The sequence below is a fragment of the Phalangium opilio genome, unplaced genomic scaffold, assembly GCF_054372755.1.
Source record: "Phalangium opilio isolate 3A_F unplaced genomic scaffold, DU_Popi_V2 ptg000209l_1, whole genome shotgun sequence".
Taxonomy (NCBI): domain Eukaryota; kingdom Metazoa; phylum Arthropoda; class Arachnida; order Opiliones; family Phalangiidae; genus Phalangium; species Phalangium opilio.
The window spans coordinates 15,905,384-15,926,072 of NW_028324217.1; the positions used below are offsets into that span (position 1 = coordinate 15,905,384).

General features: G+C 36.5%; 3 protein-coding genes across 3 annotated transcripts; 2 read left to right on the top strand and 1 right to left on the bottom strand.

Annotated features, from left to right (window-relative positions):
• Window positions 1-7,764: 7,764 nt before the first annotated feature.
• On the bottom strand, window positions 7,765-11,338 carry LOC149620840 (uncharacterized). The gene is made up of 3 exons (XM_089854620.1): window positions 10,401-11,338; window positions 9,710-10,331; window positions 7,765-7,809 (listed from the first exon to the last, which is right to left on the bottom strand). Exons 1-3 carry the CDS (start codon window positions 11,336-11,338, stop codon window positions 7,765-7,767), a joined length of 1,605 nt encoding a protein of 534 aa, XP_089710746.1.
• Window positions 11,339-19,227: 7,889 nt separating this feature from the next.
• On the top strand, window positions 19,228-19,875 carry LOC149620841 (uncharacterized). The gene has a single exon (XM_089854621.1). It carries the CDS (start codon window positions 19,228-19,230, stop codon window positions 19,873-19,875), a length of 648 nt encoding a protein of 215 aa, XP_089710747.1.
• A 21-nt stretch (window positions 19,876-19,896) lies between these two features.
• LOC149620842 (uncharacterized) lies at window positions 19,897-20,451 on the top strand. The gene has a single exon (XM_089854622.1). It carries the CDS (start codon window positions 19,897-19,899, stop codon window positions 20,449-20,451), a length of 555 nt encoding a protein of 184 aa, XP_089710748.1.
• The last annotated feature ends 238 nt before the right edge of the window (window positions 20,452-20,689 follow it).

Here is a 20,689-nt window from a genome sequence, read left to right on the forward strand (position 1 = left end):
GTTGCTAGAAATTTCTAGAGATGGGCCAATACCAATATCGGTACCGAAATTTGACTAAACCGATATATCGGTATCAGTTTAAACTGGTTTCGGCCCTTCTCTAGAATTTTGTTCTAAAATCGTAAAATAGCAATAATTCGCAAAATTGGTAAGAAAAAGCAAGTGGATGTTACTGTTCAAAAGTATTTTGGGGCTGCAAACATCAAAACTCGGTGTTTAAATAATGTACTGTACGATATGCTATAAAAATAATAGCTGTGTTCAAGTGATATTTTTCATTATTTAGCTTATAAACGATCAACATAATATAATTTTTGAATTTCGTAAATTACCGTGAATGGTACGGCGTAATTTACCATTTTCCAAAATTACCGTAATTTTCGAACCCTAGTCAGAAATTCTTTGATCGAAGTTCGGATCTTTTAGAGCGCAGTAATTTCATTGTCGGTGATTTCTCATTATTCGCAACTACAGAGAAGAAAGAACAATTTAGAAAAATCGTTTTGCAGATTTTATATCTAGTTAAATTTAGGAGATTATTTATATATTTTTAATGGTTTTAGTTAATGGTATTTTCAATATATTTGAGAGTCATGATCGATGATTAATATGAATTTCGATGCTAAGTTGGTTTATTATATATTTTTTTCATAAGTAATGGGATTTACTCGCAATTTATTTATGATTTATTAGTAATTTCTCAACCTCCGAGGGTGACCACTCTTCTAAATTTCCTATTGTTTCCCTATATTTTTAAGCCCTTCCTATTTTCTCCAATATTTTTACTTTCTTCCTATTTTCCCATAATTTCATGGTAATTCCTATATGGTCCCATAATTTCATGGTAATTCCTATATCGTCCCATAATTTCATGGTAATTTCTATATTCTACCATAATTTTAAATTAATTTAGAAATTTCAGTGGTCATCCTAGATTGAATTCACGTTTTCGATTTTAAATGCAATTAAATTGAATACTCTCATGCAGGATACTACAGATTCTATATAAATTTAGTGAAACGTACCATTTTCGGCATTGGATGCTCCCATTGCTAACACCAGCAACAAAACAACGCAAAGGGTTGAGAAGTACTTGCTGTTCATCTTTAGGCAATAGTGAAGAGTTTCGTTGACAGTAGAATTTCCAGCAGTCTGGTTATCGTAATATCTCTGAATGATGTATGTATGTTTAGATGTATCGCAAAGTTCTCCATCGAATGCGTGCGTCGAGCAATGCCCATGGTCTAGAGTTTTAGACTCCACTCACCCATCCATGACGCAATTTTAATTATCTCGGCAAGAACAATAATCATCCAGGCTAAGGCCATAAATTCATAACAAAATTGCAGGTTTCATTTTTGCGAAAAACAACTAGGTTTTCGTAAGAAAACATTCAACTACATTTTGTATATTTTGAGCATCGGAAATGTAACTTCTATCGCCATGTTGCCACCCTAAAGGACACAGTTTACAAGGTTTTTTAATCGGAATGTTTTAGGGGTGACCCCTTAAATTTATCGTTTGAGTAACACGCACAATTTTCACCAACCAATCACGCGGCGTTTCAAAATCATAAACAGAGACTCGGACAATGAAGATTTTAATCGGTAATATAATTAACCGAATATGATAAATTCAGGACAAAAACACTTAACTAACTTTAATGAGTTTGTGTCTGATTTCATTAAGTGTGCGATAATATTTCTCTTTATTTCAGTATTTATACATTATATTAAACATTATTGTACTTAATTAGTATATTTTTATTACAATAATTGCGAGTGTTTTGAAGCTGCCACCTTTTCCAAAATATTCTCCTATTAATTTGCTGCCACCTTTTCCAAAATATTCTCCTATTAATTAGCTGCCACCTTTTCCAAAATATTCTCCTATTAATTAGCTGCCACCTTTTCCAAAATATACTCTTATTTATTTGCTGCCACCTTTTCCAAAATATTCTCCTATTAATTAGCTGCCACCTTTTCCAAAATATTCTCCAATTAATTAGCTGCCACCTTTTCCAAAATATTCTCCTATTAATTACCTACCACCTTTTCCAAAATATCCTCCTAATAATTAGCTGCCACCTTTTCCAAAATATTCTCCTATTAATTAGCTGCCACCTTTTCCAAAATATTCTCCTATTAATTAGCTGCCACCTTTTCCAAAATATACTCTTATTAATTTGCTGCCACCTTTTCCAAAATATATCCCGCGAACCAGTCCATAACCTGAGGATCACAAACGGTTATGAAACGCTGTAGTGCTAAACCGCTGGTTGGGAAAATAGCGCTATATTGAGAAACGCGGAAACAGCAACCGCTGTTTTGGGAAATAGCGCTATATTGAGAAACGCGGAAACAGCAACCGCGGTTTAGCTTCCACGCGGTTTTGCAAACCGCTGTTTTGGGCACCGCTTTATTCCAAAACGCTCTTTTGAAAACCGCTCTACTACCCGTGAACCAATCACAACATGTAATATATGCTGTTAAAGAAAATGGTTTTCCGGCTCTTTTAGATAAGGAATTCTTTGATCGAAATTCGGATCATTTAGAGCGCAGTATATCCATTTTTGGAGATTTCTCATTATTCGCAACTATAGAGAGCCAAAAAGAGCGGGATTGATCGAGATTTTGCATCTAATTAAATCTAATAAGTTTTATATTTAACTATTATATTTAATTGCGTACTAAATCATTTTGAATCTATGATAATTTACGCCAGGATTTTACATCTAATTACGTAGTTATTTTCGTTATACCAGAAGTAAGATAAGGGGCTAGAAGTAAAGTGCTCTAGCATTGGTAATAGATCCTGGCACTAGTGAACAAATTTGAGGATTTTTTGCCGCTTCCATCGCGCCTACACTAGAGAGAAAAAAGTTGGTAGAGTTCCAAAAACATTTCCTACCCCCTTCCCCTCAATCTAAAGCGGCGGAACACAGACGCGGGTGCTTGAATCTAGTTCGGCCGTCTACCGCCACGAGCGTCTCACGTTTTGGAGGGAAAATTCAGAAACCGCTACCAGAGGGCCCTTATCTTACTTCTGATTTTACTGGATTTCATTTACGTCAAAGATGAATTTCAATGCTTTAATTTATTTTAATTATTTTGATAAAATCAAGGGATTTTCTTAACTAAATAAATTTAGTCCCGATTACCTCAGATTTATAATATGTACTTGGACTGAAATATAACTGAACTTTAGGCTTATTTTCATTTGAGTAAGTGTTATTTTAGGGGTTTTTTAACTACTTATTTAGTTTGGTCTTCAAATTTGACGGCTTTTTTAGTTAATTAATGTGTATTTTTAATTATGCTAGTTAGATCTCAGTATTCAAGTGATTTTTAATTGGTTTATGATTAATTAGTAACTAGATTAAATTGATAATTTATGATGATTTAAGCGCAATAAATAGCGTGCGTGAATTGAATACTCTCATATGCAGGATACTACAGATTCTATATAAATTTAGTAAAAAATACCACTTTCGGCATTGGAATCTCCCAGCATCGCCACCACCAGCAACAAAACCACGCAAAGGGTTGAGAAGTACTTGCTGTTCATCTTTAGGCAATAGTGCAGAGTTTATAGCCCAGGACTTTTAGGGTTTCACCTAGAACATTTGAACATAAAGATGAAAATTGGTACATGTGTTGTTTTTGACTCAACAAAAAATATACTAAAAGTCCTCTGCTGTAGAGCGCGAGCTTTCGCCGCCATATTGGAAAATGGCCGCCGGGAATGCGAGGTACAATGTATTACAAGTTCTTCTTCAAAAACTATGAAAATTGGTACACATTATGATTGGAACCACATAAACATCATGGCAAAATTTTACAGCTCTGTGTTCAATATTTTGGTCGTCATATTTAAAAATGGCCGCCGTGCATGCTAGGTACAGTTTATTTCACCATGTTGTTCGAAAATTATGAAAATTGATAGGTATTATAATCAGAGCTGTGTGAAGCTCATAGTAAAATATTGAAGACATTAATCAAATAGTTTGGCCGCCATGTTGAAAAATGGCCGACATCAATGTCATTTAGATACAGTATATGGTTCTAAAATTATGAAAATTGGTAATAATTAGGTTGAAGATCGTCTAAACATCATACTTGTATATTGAAGACGTGCTACTGATAGTTTAGGCGCCATCTTCGAAAATGACTGCTGGAAATGCTAAATATATTTCAAATATATAAATCTTTTCGAAATTCCTATTTTGAATAGATGATTTTCATTAACGTAATAAATAACAAAAGATGGCCATCTCGAAGCTGAAATTATCGACGCCATCTTTAAAAATGGCCACACGAAAATTATTGCCCTTAAATCTGAAAGAAAGATAAGTTATTCAAAGCTGTTATTCTCAACATGTTGGTTAGAGAATATAATTTAATATGGGGTTTATACATTCTAGTGTTGTTTAAGATTAGATTTTAGACAAATCTCTAACATTTCATTCATATTCATCGTCATCCTGAAGATTTTTTTCATAATAATTGCATGTCGGAGGCGGTATATTCCTTAATGATCGAGAATTGGGGGATCGAAAAATGTCTTATTTGATCGAAATTAGTTTGATTGAAGATAATTCTGACGGGAGGGCATTTCGTCCCTATTGATCGAAAGTAATTCTGATCGAATAAAAATTATATATATCCCCCTAAAATAATAATATGATAGAAATAGTATACATTTAATCTAAAATGCAAGAGCCTTCATCGACCCGCTTGCGTAATGGATACGGTATTGGATTGCGGATCGGGAGGTTGCTGGTTCGAATCCTCGAAGGTATGTTAAAAATATCAAATATAATTCTTGTTGTTTCTAATCAAGTCATACACTTTCAGATTTGCTATATAGTGACGAAGAACGTTTATTAAATACAATGTGTTGTTTCTAATCAAGTCATACACTTTCAGGTTTGCTATATAGTGACGAAGAAAGTTTATCCGAGGGAAGTTTATATCAAATGTATTTCCTCTTGATTTTGCCTATTACCAAATGAAAGGGTACCTTTTCCAAAATATTTTCATAGGGTCAGGTCAGGTTAGGTTAGGTTAGGTTAGGTTAGGGTTCTGCACTTCTACTCCTTACATGAATTCTTTAGGATTGCAGTACCAGAAAACGAATAAAATATTAAATAATATCCAAAATAAAATAAAATTAAATATTACATAACCTAAAGTAAACCTATTTTTGGTTTTAAAAACATGTTGAACGATAGACGAGGATCAAATGGGATTCAATCAAATGGGATTCTATCAAATGGGATTCGATCAAATGGGATTCGATCAAATGGGATTCGATCAAATGGGATTTCGATCATTTGGGAAAGTTTTCGATCACCCGTTTTTCGATCAAATCGACCCAAACGGTCAGAGGCCTCGATTAGGCGCTAGACCTAGCTGGGGGCCTTATCAGCGCCCCTCCCCATCATATTCCAAATTGAACCTGCGGAACCGCCGTTATGGCACACTGGATCGGCCAGCGCCCCGACAAACGCCACTTGAGCAGGTGACAGAAGCTGGACACGTCAGCGGCAAGCCCAGTCAGGAGGTGGTCGGCGACAGGGAAGGATTAAGGCAGCAGAAGGCTCGAGTGGACGGAAGAGTTCCCTCCAAGCACAACAGTGCCATACGGTCCAGACAAATAATGCATCCGCGACCCCTAGAGGGTTGCCAATAGCTGGGGCGAGCCAAGGCAACACCTGGGCGGGGACGAAGCGGCCCAGTAAAACCTTTACGGAACGGGGCAAGGATCGGTCTGAACCCAAGGAACGCCCCAACCGTAACACTGAACTCAGGCCTGAATAATGAGAAATCTCCAAAAATGAATATACTGCGCTCTAAATGATCCGAATTTCGATCAAAGAATTCCTTATCTAAAAGAGCCGGAAAACCATTTTCTTTAAAAGCATATATTACATGTTGTGATTGGTTCACGGGTAGTTGAGCGGTTTTCAAAAGAGCGTTTTGGAATAAAGCGGTGCCCAAAACAGCGGTTTGCAAAACCGCGTGGAAGCTAAACCGCGGTTGCTGTTTCCGCGTTTCTCAATATAGCGCTATTTCCCAAAACAGCGGTTGCTGTTTCCGCGTTTCTCAATATAGCGCTATTTTCCCAACCAGCGGTTTAGCACTACAGCGTTTCATAACCGTTTGTGATCCTCAGGTTATGGACTGGTTCGTGGGATATATTTTGGAAAAGGTGGCAGCAAATTAATAAGAGTATATTTTGGAAAAGGTGGCAGCTAATTAATAGGAGAATATTTTGGAAAAGGTGGCAGCTAATTAATAGGAGAATATTTTGGAAAAGGTGGCAGCTAATTATTAGGAGGATATTTTGGAAAAGGTGGTAGGTAATTAATAGGAGAATATTTTGGAAAAGGTGGCAGCTAATTAATTGGAGAATATTTTGGAAAAGGTGGCAGCTAATTAATAGGAGAATATTTTGGAAAAGGTGGCAGCAAATAAATAAGAGTATATTTTGGAAAAGGTGGCAGCTAATTAATAGGAGAATATTTTGGAAAAGGTGGCAGCAAATTAATAGGAGAATATTTTGGAAAAGGTGGCAGCTTCAAAACACTCGCAATTATTGTAATAAAAATATACTAATTAAGTACAATAATGTTTAATATAATGTATAAATACTGAAATAAAGAGAAATATTATCGCACACTTAATGAAATCAGACACAAACTCATTAAAGTTAGTTAAGTGTTTTTGTCCTGAATTTATCATATTCGGTTAATTATATTACCGATTAAAATCTTCATTGTCCGAGTCTCTGTTTATGATTTTGAAACGCCGCGTGATTGGTTGGTGAAAATTGTGCGTGTTACTCAAACGATAAATTTAAGGGGTCACCCCTAAAACATTCCGATTAAAAAACCTTGTAAACTGTGTCCTTTAGGGTGGCAACATGGCGATAGAAGTTACATTTCCGATGCTCAAAATATACAAAATGTAGTTGAATGTTTTCTTACGAAAACCTAGTTGTTTTTCGCAAAAATGAAACCTGCAATTTTGTTATGAATTTATGGCCTTAGCCTGGATGTTTATTGTTCTTGCCGAGATAATTAAAATTGCGTCATGGATGGGTGAGTGGAGTCTAAAACTCTAGACCATGGGCATTGCTCGACGCACGCATTCGATGGAGAACTTTGCGATACATCTAAACATACATACATCATTCAGAGATATTACGATAACCAGACTGCTGAAAATTCTACTGTCAACGAAACTCTACACTATTGCCTAAAGATGAACAGCAAGTACTTCTCAACCCTTTGCGTTGTTTTGTTGGTGGTGTTAGCAATGGCAGCATCCAATGCCGAAAATGGTACGTTTCACTAAATTTATATAGAATCTGTAGTATCCTGCATGAGAGTATTCAATTTAATTGCATTTAAAATCGAAAACGTGAATTCAATCTAGGATGACCACTGAAATTTCTAAATTAATTTAAAATTATGGTAGAATATAGAAATTACCATGAAATTATGGGACGATATAGGAATTGCCATGAAATTATGGGAGAATATAGGAATTTCCATGAAATTATGGGAAAATAGGAAGAAAGTAAAAATATTGGAGAAAATAGGAAGGGCTTTAAAATATAGGGAAACAATAGGAAATTTAGAAGAGTGGTCACCCTCGGAGGTTGAGAAATTACTAATAAATCATAAATAAATTGCGAGTAAATCCCATTACTTATGAAAAAAATATATAATAAACCAACTTAGCATCGAAATTCATATTAATCATCGATCATGACTCTCAAATATATTGAAAATACCATTAACTAAAACCATTAAAAATATATAAATAATCTCCTAAATTTAACTAGATATAAAATCTGCAAAACGATTTTTCTAAATTGTTCTTTCTTCTCTGTAGTTGCGAATAATGAGAAATCACCGACAATGAAATTACTGCGCTCTAAAAGATCCGAACTTCGATCAAAGAATTTCTGACTAGGGTTCGAAAATTACGGTAATTTTGGAAAATGGTAAATTACGCCGTACCATTCACGGTAATTTACGAAATTCAAAAATTATATTATGTTGATCGTTTATAAGCTAAATAATGAAAAATATCACTTGAACACAGCTATTATTTTTATAGCATATCGTACAGTACATTATTTAAACACCGAGTTTTGATGTTTGCAGCCCCAAAATACTTTTGAACAGTAACATCCACTTGCTTTTTCTTACCAATTTTGCGAATTATTGCTATTTCACGATTTTAGAACAAAATTCTAGAGAAGGGCCGAAACCAGTTTAAACTGATACCGATATATCGGTTTAGTCAAATTTCGGTACCGATATTGGTATTGGCCCATCTCTAGAAATTTCTAGCAACTACAGCTTTCCAGCTGACGTAAACGAACTCGACAACAAGAATAGACGAGAAAATCAATTTTCATTTCCTTTATAATAATTCAATTCAAGTTTATTGACTCTGTACAACAACATCCAATTAGGACTTTTCATAGAAATACAGAGTGTTAAATTAAAATTCAATTTTGTCTATATTAAATTACTTAAATATTATATAAGATTTAAAAAATACAATGGTTAAAACAGTTCTCCATATATTTAAATACATCGTCGAATAAAATTTAAGGTCTTAAAAGCATTTCTTAAGTTCCGCCTGGAAGAAACTTTTTTTGGAAATAAATATATCTGGGGCGTTACATAGATTATTGTAAGTATTTTGTATCCTTAAAATAGGATTTAACAGATTATTATTTGTATTGTAGAATGAAGTTTTTTCCCTTGTTTTCTGTTGAGCGTGGAAATTAATATTCCCCAATAGATATGAGCAATTGACATAGTTATGAATTAGGTTATATAAGAATGATATCTCTAAATATTTAAATCTGTCTTTAAGTGGTAAAATGTTCAATTTTGATATTTCATATTCATTAAGATTTTTAAATTTTTTATAACAAAGGTCTAAAAATTTTCTCTGTACTCGTTCTAATTTAATTATGTTGTAGTTTGAACAACCCCCAAAAACAAGACTACCATATTCGAGTTTCGTCCTTACTATGGTTTTATATAATGTAACAAATATATCCGTATTGTTAAATGTTTTTGCTAGGCGATATATTGCATATAATTTTCTTAAGGAGGTATGCTGTATTATCTCTATGTGTTTGTTGAAGTCTAATTTTGTATCCAGCATTACGCCCAAATCTTGCATATCATATTTCCTTGGTAAGTTCTTATTCCCTACTAGATATTTGTATGAAATAATGTTCGTCTTCCTCGTATACGATATAATGTAAGTTTTATCAGTATTTAGTGGTAATTTATTAAGTTCAGCCCAATCATTTATCAGTAGAAGTTGTTCATTCAAGATTCTACAGTCCTCTCTAGTTTTGATTTCTCGATATATCTTATTGTCGTCAGCATAAGCCTGGTTAATGTAGGATTTATCCCATAGCAGATCATTATAAAGATTACAAATAACAGGGGTCCTAATTCTGAGCCTTGAGGAACACCTTTTATGGATTTGAATGTGGTTTGTGTGATGATTTGGTTAACTTTTAAATAGTTTTCTCTATCATTGAGGTAGTCTGCAATCCATTCTAGCATTCTACCATGCATTCCATACCAATGAAGTTTTATAAGTAAGATTTTATGGTTCATTCGGTCGAATGCTTTACTTAGGTCCATATATATACAATCTACTTGTTTCTTGCCAACGACTTTTGGTGCCAAGTAGTCCAAGAAAGAAAGTAAGTTTGTGTTGATGGATCTGCCTTTACAGAACCCATGCTGTGTCTGGGCCAAAGATGGTTCAAACCAGGTACTGACATATTTATAAATGATTGATTCGAAGATTTTCGAAAAGGTGCTGATAATTGTTATTAGTCTATAATTATTGACATCTCCTTTGAGTCCTTTCTTGTGGATCGGAACCGCTTCTGATTTTTTCCATTTACTAGGAAAAATCCCTTGGTTTAAGGAAGCGTTAAAGATATGCAACAATGGAGTTATCATTGACAGGGCACACGCTTTTATAACAAAACCAGGTATGTTGTCCATACCTATAGCTTTGTTTGGTCTTAGCTTCCTGATGGCTTCATCTATGTCCTTTTCCTTAATTCTAAGTGTGCTAAATTCTTGAAGTTTTTGTCCTTTCATGCGTTCCTTGAGTAAGTTTTCATTGTCCGATGTCAAATTTGTACTACTTTGCCCATCAATTAAGCCAAAATGTTCTTTAAACCTCATAGCTATATTATTGTTGTCCGTTATAAGGTTACCACTCTCATCCTCTAGGCATAGATTGTTTTCCGTCCTAGGGTTTAGCCTGTTGTTCACATAAGACCATAGATTTTGGGGTTTATCATTCAGTTCTTTAATAATCTAATTTCCGTACTTTAATTTGTCTAGCTTCAACAATAGTTGTGTTTCTCTTCTTAGATTTTGAAAGTTACTTAAGTCCGCCGGATCCTTGGAGCGTTTGTATTTCCGATGGTAGTAATGTTTCCGGTTCAGTGACTTCCGCAGCTCTATCGAGAACCAGTGAGGGTATTTAGATCCTTTTCCTACTTTCTTGTAAGGGATAAAGGTTGCAAGGCCTTCGTCAAGGATCTCATGAAGTTTCTGAACCGAGGTATTTATATCATGAGAGGTAAGTACTTCCTCCCATTTTTGATTTTTTAGGTAGGTGTATAGGCCCTTATAATCTAACTTTTTAAAGTTAGGTTGGTTTTTCAGGATTTGTGATCTCACTGGGGCAAAGATATCGTGTGTGTCTTGTATGTATATTTGTAAAGGTGGATGGAATAAGTCCACTTTTGAGAATGGTGTTGCGTCTTCGCTACTCCTTACGCATGGGTGGTTTGTTAAAACTAAGTCTAAAACGTTTCCTGTATTATTTTCCACTCTATTGAGCTGATTAAGATTTAAACTTAAGGCAAATTCTAAAAGTGCTTCTGCCTTAGGTTTCACTGCTGAATTGCAGTTTGTTGATGTAAGCATGTCCCAGTTGACACCAGGAACGTTGAAATCTCCCAGTATTAGTATATCACCTTCCCAATTTTCCAATTTCTCAAAAAGTTCATTGAAGTAGGTAACGTAATCTTCCTTGGGCACTTGGGGCGCAAAATAGTGGTTACCTATCAGGGTCTTCCGTCCGTTTAATTTGTATAGCTCTATCCACACACATTCGCCTCTTAGTTCAAGATCCATTCGACGCTTTACTTTAAGATAGTTTTTCACTAATGTCATACTACCTCCCCCCCGTTTTTCAGCCGTACTTGTTAGGTAACGATCTGCTCTGTGTGCTGTCATATCCAAAGGCACAAAATCCATATTGAAGTGTGTATGATTAAGAAATGTTTCTGTAAAGCAAACGATGTCTTAATCGGAATTGTCAAGGTTCGCTCTGACATCATCTAATTTTGTGCGTAGGCCCCGTACATTCTGATACGATATTGATAACTTCCTTGACCTGTTATTCATTGCTGGTTGTGGAAAATTCATTATTGATTTTTGGTTCTTGATCTTCTTTCTCAGTTCGTTTGTCCTCGTATTTTTTCAGGTTTGAATCTAGCTCGATTATGCTTTCCGATTTAGAGGTTGTAACGTCAATGCTGATAGTACTTGAGTTCTGAGCGTTCTCCAATTTATCCAATTTATCCAGTGTGGTTTCGTCGAGTACACTGTCTCGTACTTCGTCATATTTCCGGTTTTCACGTAGCCATCCCTTGTATACTGAGTATACGGAGTTGACCGGCCAGGAATCAGGGTTATTTAGCTGCTCGAATTCGCTATTCCCCACAGCAACGTGGTACGAGGCATACGTTGGAAAACGGGTTTTCAATCTTGTAACGACCACGGTTTTCAATGAATATTCTTTCACCAGCCAATTTTTGAATTGTTCTGTTGGCATAGCGGGGTCTATGCGAGAAACAAAGAAGGCTTTTTTCCTAATTATCTTCGTGTTGTCTGGGAGCCTTTCACAATAGTTGAATTCTTTTTTCCCACAGAGATGGTTTTTGTCTCCTTCTTCGGCAGTCTATTTTTAACGTTGTTTGATATTTCCGTATTGTTGTGCTTTAAAGGTTTATTCCTGATTGCGACCTCCTTGTAAGTTGGCATTGGGATTGCGTTGCCTTCTTCAGTTAATGCTTTTTCAACTTTCTGGTCAATGATGCTCATTTGTCCGGTGATAACAGAATTTTGCAGTTTCAGCTCCTTCAATTCCGCTGTTACCCCTTCTATTTTCTTACATATTTCTGGATGTCCTATCTGTGCCTTTTCTAAGGGAAATGGAACGTTGTCTAGTGATACTTTTATTCCTTTAAGGCTTGTTGTTACCTCTCCGTGTGACGTAGTCCAGGAGAGGTTCTGTAACGGCCGTGTCTGTGTGTGTGTCTGTGTGTCTGTCTGTCTGTCCGTTGTTACACCCACGTGACCGCGTTCGCAGTTTGCGTATCGGAGCAAACGTGTTCGCCATTTCCGAACTGCTTTTACAGTCACGGAAATGGCTCCTCTACTTGAGTTCTCACACCACCATCTTCTGGTCTTTGTCCATCCCACACGGACACCAGTCTGTTCTTACTGGCTTCTAATCACCACCATTTTCTGTTCTTTGTCAATCCCACATTGACACCAGTCTGCACTTACACTGGCTTCTAACACCACCATCCACTGGTCTTCCGTCTATTCCACATTGACACCAGTCTGCACTTACACTGGCTTCTAACACCACCATCCACTGGTCTTCCGTCTATTCCACATAGACCCCAATCTGTATCATTGGCTTCTACTCCATTATCATCGTTTGGTTTTAGGATACACGCGGCGATCAGCTAGGGTTACGAGAAACGTCTAGCCTCCCTAAGGTGGGATCGCCACCAAAGGTTTTCGCAATTGCGCTTTTCCTTACTATTATAATGGAAACGAATCGTATATATACCCCAAATTTGAAAAAAGCGGGCAAGAGGGGTACCCTTCACTTTAAACGTCAATATTAGCAAAGTTTGAGAAGATAATAGGTATAACTTTATTTTAAACGATTTAACTATTATTAATGTTAATTATTGAAGATTAAAATAATTAAAAATAATTATATTTATTTAAATATTAAAGATAAACCTCTCGTGCAAAGAGAGAGATTATCATTATCTCCTATATCTACCAAGGCCCGTGCATGCGATATATTTCCTTCATTGCCTCCTATATCTATCAAGGCCCGTGCATTGTGATATATTTCATTCATTGCCTCCTATATCTATCAAGGCCCGTGCATTGTGATATATTTCATTCATTGCCTCCTATATCTATCAAGGCCCGTGCATTGCGATATATTTTTCAAAACAACAACAAAAATGGGAAACCCCAACTCAGAAACATAATAACGTTTTCATTGGATACTTAAGTTTATATAATCTTCTTGACACGGAGAGGTAATATTTTGGTTTTCCCAACTTGTTATTGATTTATTTTGTTCTTTTAGGTCCGAAATTTCGTCACCGATGTTCTCAAGAGCTTCCGATAGTGGTTTGTGCGTTTCCAGGTAGTCTCGATCTGCTCTTGTTTCGCTTGTTCTACTCATCGCTTCATTAATTTTGTTTACAATATCTGGATATTGTTCTCTCACAATAAATCCAAGATCATGTATTATGCTTTGGTGCAGTTCAGAGTCTTCATTATTTTTAATTAGAAGTTTTTCCTTTATGCCATCCAGTTCTTCCTTGATTTCAATGTTTTGTTCGGTGATTACCGCTACTTCTTTCCTCAGGGAGCATATAACCTCACTGGTGTTATTATACTTAGCGTCAGATTCACTATCAGGTTTAGACTCATGTTTTTCCGTAGTTGGAGAAGAAGTGGCGCTAGCTACTTCATCCCTCAGCAAGGTTAACTCTTCCGTTAATCGTTTCTGTGCACTGTCCATTGCTTTGAGATCCAGAGCAATGTTGTTAAGAGTTTCTCTGTGATCACTTAGAGCATCATTTACACATAGCGGTAGGAATTTGGTGAGAAAATCAATAACGGCTTTGCCCGCGGGTTTGAGATCAGTTTTCCCCATAGGTTTTCCCTGACTGGACTGTTTTTCCATTTGTGTTTTAGTTTTAGAGTTATGAGGTAGTGAATAAGATGGCGAGGTAAGCTTCGAAACGCTTGTTTGTGATTTGTTTAGAGTGTCATTTTGGCTAATGGAGATTTTTGAAATACTAGTAGTGGCTGTGGGTAAGATATCACAGTGACCGCAAATAAAGGTATCATTATCTTCAATGGCCTTATCTAAGCAATTTACATGGATTATATAAATAAACTGGGTACATTTTACACTTTGTTGTTTCCCAAAAACCTGGGACTTACAAGCATATTTGTAAGGTGCCATATTAATCAATTACTAAAGTTAAACAAGGGTTAAGTTAACCTTGTTAAGTTAACGCGGTTCTTTTACATAGGGTAATTAGCTAAAACAGGTTCTTCAATCTTAAAATCTACTGTATATATCGAAAAACAAAGAAGGGTCCAAAACTTAAAAAAAAAAAAAAAAAAATTATTTTAACTTAATTATTTTTCTTAGCTTTTAGGTGCGGGCATCGACTAACGATGAAGGTCTACGGACGTCAAGGACGATCGAAGTCAGGTTGGACGGACAGCTGGCACTTGGGCCTCGGTCACGCGGGTAAGTACTTGTACACTTTAAAACTGAGTTTTAAAACTGAATTTTTCCGTAGTGTTTAGACGAGCGGCAGACGTTTAATAATAATAATAATAATAATAATAATGAATGAATGAATGAATGAATGGTAGTTTATTGTGTATAAAAAAAGCCTTCAGGCTCACGAGATTATACACAGGGATAAGAAAAAACAACAAAATACAAATATACAAATATACAAATATTTACAATGTTAAGGAATCTTCGACTAGTTACCATAAGTTTTAAGATGGAAATTAAGCCACGCTATTTAATATCATTAAAGTTAATTGAGAATAAATCAAAATTATCACCTAAGGTGTTAATTGTAACCTGCATTCGATTTAAAGGAACAAGAATCTTTTTAGGGGCAGTAAAAGTCCTAGGGTACCGCGTTGATCGAGGCACGTGGAAACTTAATTTTTCTATTAAATTGGGCAAGTTCAACCTGTTGTATATTAATTTGTAAACAAATTTGAAGTCATTTAATTGGCAAAGGTAAGAAATGGGTTTTAAATTTAGAATTTCGAGTAAATGGTGATATTCATATAGTTCATTCTGAAGAAAAAATGTTGGGCAATATTCTACGAATTTACGTTGGACACATTCCAATTTAGCTCTAAGGTACAGAGCGCTACTACCCCATGCGAGACAACCATATAACACTCGAGACCGAACTAAAGCCAGGTACAGTATTCGAAAATGTCTTAAAGACTTAATTTTTTTACAAATTTTGAGAGTGACAGCAAGTGTTCGGCGACACAAACCAACCGTGCGGGTAATATGGTCTGTATAATATAGTCCACGGTCAAATAGAATACCAAGGTCTTTAACAGAATTTTTACAAGGGATATCTACATTAGAGACTGAATAAGAATTGATTATCTCACGTGAGACCCTCCTAGTGAAGGACACGTGGATTGACTTGGCTGGATTAATAGCGAGATTATTTTTTGAGCACCAAATAGCAGTCGCATCAAGGTCCTGTTGCAATAGCTGGCTATCAAGTTTGGAATTAATAATTTTGGAAATTTTATTGTCATCAGCTAGTTGTAGTAAATGAGAATGCCGAATCGAAAATTGTAAGTCCGGAGCCTCCGGGATGAACTAGGCCCATGCATGTCAAATTTTATGTGGGGAAATATCCAGTTTGTTAGGAAAAATATTTTCACCATAGATGGCGCTTATTTTTCCGTTGTGACAGGGGTCTTCCTTAAATTATCGTTGATATTTTAGGGGTCAGTCATAAAATTTTTATGATAGAGAAAAGTTTTATCCTAAAATTAACGTAAATGTTTTTGGGGCTATTCACTTTTTACTGAATCTTTCGTTTAGATGGTATTGATGACAACAAAATAAATTATTTCAATTAAAATAATTCAGTAAGAGTAATAAAAACGTATACTTACAATCCGCGACCTTGGCCCAAATACTTAAGCAGTCGACAGGGTCACGGGGTTGAACTTTGTTTATTTTTCGGTCGTATCAGCGCCCCCAAACGGGAAAACACGGCGAACTAAATTAGTTAAAAAGATATTCTCGCTTCGCCACACGCATGGGCCTAGTTCATCCCGGAGGCTCCGGTAAGTCATAGAGATAGATGTTAAATAACAGCGGTCCCAGTGAGGAACCCTGCGGAACACCACAGGAGACCGCGTACGTAGAATTAGTAATGTGAGAGTTACATTTCAGGACGTTAACGCGACCAGCCAAGTAATTTTTCACCCATGCCAACAAATTGCCCGTCAATCCAAGTGCTTCAAGCTTATCACCGAGGTAGGCGTGAGAAACCCGATCGAAAGCCTTAGCGAGATCGAGGAAAATCACGTCGACCTGACCCTGACCTTCGACCTGAGGAGCTACATAGTCTAATGTACCAATGAGGAAATCTTGCCCGCGGTCGCGGAGGCTTTAAAGGTATGGCTTCGGACATAGCTCTAACCAAACACTGTGTGAGTTGGGTTACGCAACAATTAACGTCGTGGGAATTGTAAACAATTGACCAGTCAAAATCTCTAACGAGACAGTAAAGTTTAAAGTAGTCTCCTTTAGTGAAGTTATAGCCTGGGACAGAATTGGGTGTGGGTATCGAGAAATCAGCGTTAAGTGTGACTAGAAACGGGGGATGATAATTATCAATAGGTACGAAAGGATCGTGTAATTTGGATAGAGTTAGCCCATTAATGTTTGTTAAACAGAGATCCAGCAGATTTCCTGCACCGACAGGCTTATTAATTTGGTTCAAATTTAGTTCATAGCAAACATCAAAAATAAACGGCGCTTTTAACCGAGTAATAGCGGTGCAGCCCTGAGTGCCATAAAGTCCCCAGTCAACACCGGGGAGATTAAAGTCTCCTAACCATAATATTTTCCCTTCGAAGGTTCGTAGTTTATCAATTAACGTCGACGCATATAGCCGATACTGGGCATCCGTCGTTGAAGGCCGGAAATAGCCACAACCAAGGATTAAAGTGGTATGACCATCTAATTTTATTTCCAGGAAAACACACTCCTCAGCAACCTCCAAATCCGGGCGCCTGGTAAAGACTAGGGTCCTTTTTATGGCAATCAAAGAACCGTCACCACGAACACTATGAAACTCTGGATCTGGTCGATCCGCGCGAAAAACCGAGTAATTATCAGGAAAATAATCCAAATTAAAATGGGTATCATTTAACCAAGTTTCTGTTAAGCAGATAATACTAAAGTCATGGGCAAGAACATTATTAAAAAATTCATTAGATTTAGTTCGTAAACCTCGCACATTTTGGTAAGCAAATTGTAGGTCAATCATCGTTGTCGTCTGTGGGAGGATGAGCTATATCCACCTGGTCTGTGGGTTCTTCTTCGAGTTCCGAGTTATGTTTTTGGCTATCTTTGAGTTCACCATAAAAGTCCATGATTAGGCAGTTAACAGGCCAAACAGCAGGCTCACGAAGAGCAGCCAATTCCGATTGATCCTCACAAGTGACATAGAATGAAGAATGTCTCGCGTTCTGGTGTTTAGTGCGAAGACGGACTCAAAGAGCTGGTTTAGCTTTTAGAGTGACCGCCTGTGTTAGAAGGTATATCCTTAATTTGAAACGAGTTTCTAATAGAGAGCTGCAAAATGAAAATATTAAACTCCAACTCCTTCCAACTCCAAGGCAATACGCAACAATGACTCCAAATCCTCCCAATGCCATAATCAAAAGTTTCAACTCCGCAGAACTCCGCCAAGCGAAATGTAAAACTCCTCCCAACTCTTTCCATGAAAATTAAAATTTCTTAAACTCCTCCCAACTCCTTCCATGAAAAATAAAATTTCTTAAACTCCTCCCAACTCCTTCCATGAAAAATAAAATTTCTTAAACTCCTCCCAATTCCTTCCATGAAAAGTAAAATTTCTTAAACTCCTCCCGATTCCTTCCATGAAAAATAAAATTTCTTAAACTCCTCCCAATTCCTTCCATGAAAATTAAAATTTCTTAAACTCCTAGCTTCGTCCATTAAAATCTTTCTAGTTTCTAGTCTTTGGAAGATTTCTTCACTCTTTAGAATTGGAAAAATTGAAAGTTGTAGCTCATTAGTTTTCTTTCAAATTTGGCCTGAGATTGATATCACGAGTACTTATAAATTATGATTTTCAAATAAGGAATAATATTTACTCATAAAATTGTTCTAGACATTAAAAGTTAAGATGTGGGGGGAAAAGGCGCTACGCGTTGTCGTTGAGTCATATTTTACGCTTAGTATCTTAAATTAGCTATTTAATTAAAATCGGACTGATTCGCTTCGCAAATGCTATTTTGAAGGACAAGACCATGAACTTCACGAATCAAGAAATACTAACACTAGAGTCCATTCTGGTATTAGTTGTGCCTGCCAATATGCCTACTGCCTTACTTTAATATGCCTCAAAGCTAGAAAGGAGACTCTTGTCAATGGGTTTAAGAGAAAAGGAAAGCGCCCGCGGCCCCACTGTGTGAGACACTCACTGAGGGGACGTGTCACGGTGGGTTACGGTTAAAAAAAGAATTTCGTACGAAGCTTCTGAAGACAAACAACGCTAAAGTCCGCTTTTAAATTGGAGACCTACCACTTACCAGACTTAAGTTTTCCAACTCCGTAGATTTCCATGTTTTAAGATAATTTTCCAATGCCTCCCAACTCCGCAATTCTAATTATCATTATTCCCATTGCCTCCCAACTCCGCAATTATAATTATCATTATTCCCATTGCCTCCCAACTCCGCACACGAAAACTTCCACTGCCACCCAACTCCAATTTTATCCCAGAAAAACATTTCCAACTCCTGGAGTTCCCATCGCTTAAACGCGGAACCCAGCGGGTTTCGGAGTTCTTCCACGGAGTTGCAGCTCTCTAGTTTCTAAAAATGAGGAAAAAGTAATTGGTCCATTGACCACTGATGAATTAAACCTAGCGGAAAAATATTGGATACGATTAGCTCAGGAAGAAAGCTACCCCGAGGAAATAAATTGCTTGTCTTCTGGTATTGGAATTTCTAAAAACTCAAAAATTGTAACTTTAAGTCCCATAATGGACAAAGAGGGTTTGTTGCGAGTAGGCGGACGTTTAGACGCCGCAAATATATCCTATCAGGAAAAACACCCCTGGATTTTAAGTCATAAAAACAAATTAACTGAATTAATGATTGAAGATTGTCACGTAAAATTAAAACATGCTGGGATAGATGATGTGCTAATTGAATTAAGAGAAAAATTTTGGATCAATAAAATTAGGAGGTTAATTAAAAGTAAAATACATAAATGCCCAAAATGTAAAAGATTTAGAGCTAAAGCACCAGTAGCGGTCATGGCCCCACTTCCGCCTGCAAGGATTAATCCTTCACCACCCTTCACAGTCACTGGCATAGATTTCGCTGGCCCTTTGTTTACAAGAAATGGCAATAAATGTTATATAGCGCTTTACACGTGCGCTGTTACTCGTGCCTTGCACTTGGAATTGGTCTCGGACCTTAGCACAGATAAATTTTTGTTGTCATTTAGGAGATTTATTGCCAGACGCGGTATAGTCCACGTTATTTACAGCGATAACGCAAAGACTTTTAAAAAGGCAGAAGTGGATTTAAATGAATTAGTTAAAAATGTAAGACATTCAGATGTTTTGGAATATTTTGGGTCTCTAAGAATTGAATGGCGCTACATTGCTGATAGGGCCAGTTGATGGGGAGGATTCTGGGAAAGAATGGTCAAAAGTGTCAAATCCTCCCTACGCAAAACTCTTGGCAAAGCCAGGCTTTCCTTTGAGGAACTAGAAACTTTGTTAATCGAAATAGAGGCTACAATTAATTCGAGGCCTATCAGCTATGTATACGATGGTCCAGGAGAGCCAACGCCTCTAAGTCCGGCGCATTTTTTGATTGGACGACGCTTAACGTCATTGCCAACTCGAACCTTTTCTAGTAACGAAAACATGACCGCTACTAAAGAAGAGTTAACCAAAAGGTTAAAATATCGCCAAACCCTCTTAGATAGATTTTGGTTTCAATGGAAACATAATTATTTATTAGAACTACGCTCTGCCCACCATAGGCCGGCTTGTACTCCTAATGACAGCCTTAAAATAGATGACGTAGTTCTCAGTGAGGACAGTAAACTTCCCCGTTTAATGTGGAAGTTAGCCGTAGTGGAAGAAACTATGGTTGGAAGAGATGGGGTTGTACGTTCCTGTATGGTTCGTCTACCTAATGGAAATCGGATAAGGCGTCCGATTCAATTGTTGTACCCCCTTGAAATATAAAAAAAATTGTTGAACCCTGTTCAAGGTGGGGAGAGTGTAAAAAACCGAAATGTAATTGTGAAAATGTATATTAATGTATAGTACACCTTGTTAGTAATTTTTGTTATTTTGTAAATAAGTGCTTTGTTTTTAATTTTGTGTATTATTAATTGTTTGATGTAAATTTTGTGTAAATAATTTTGTATTTTGATAAGAGATTTCCCCTAGAAGCGAAAAATAAGCCTTGTATAGAACTGTG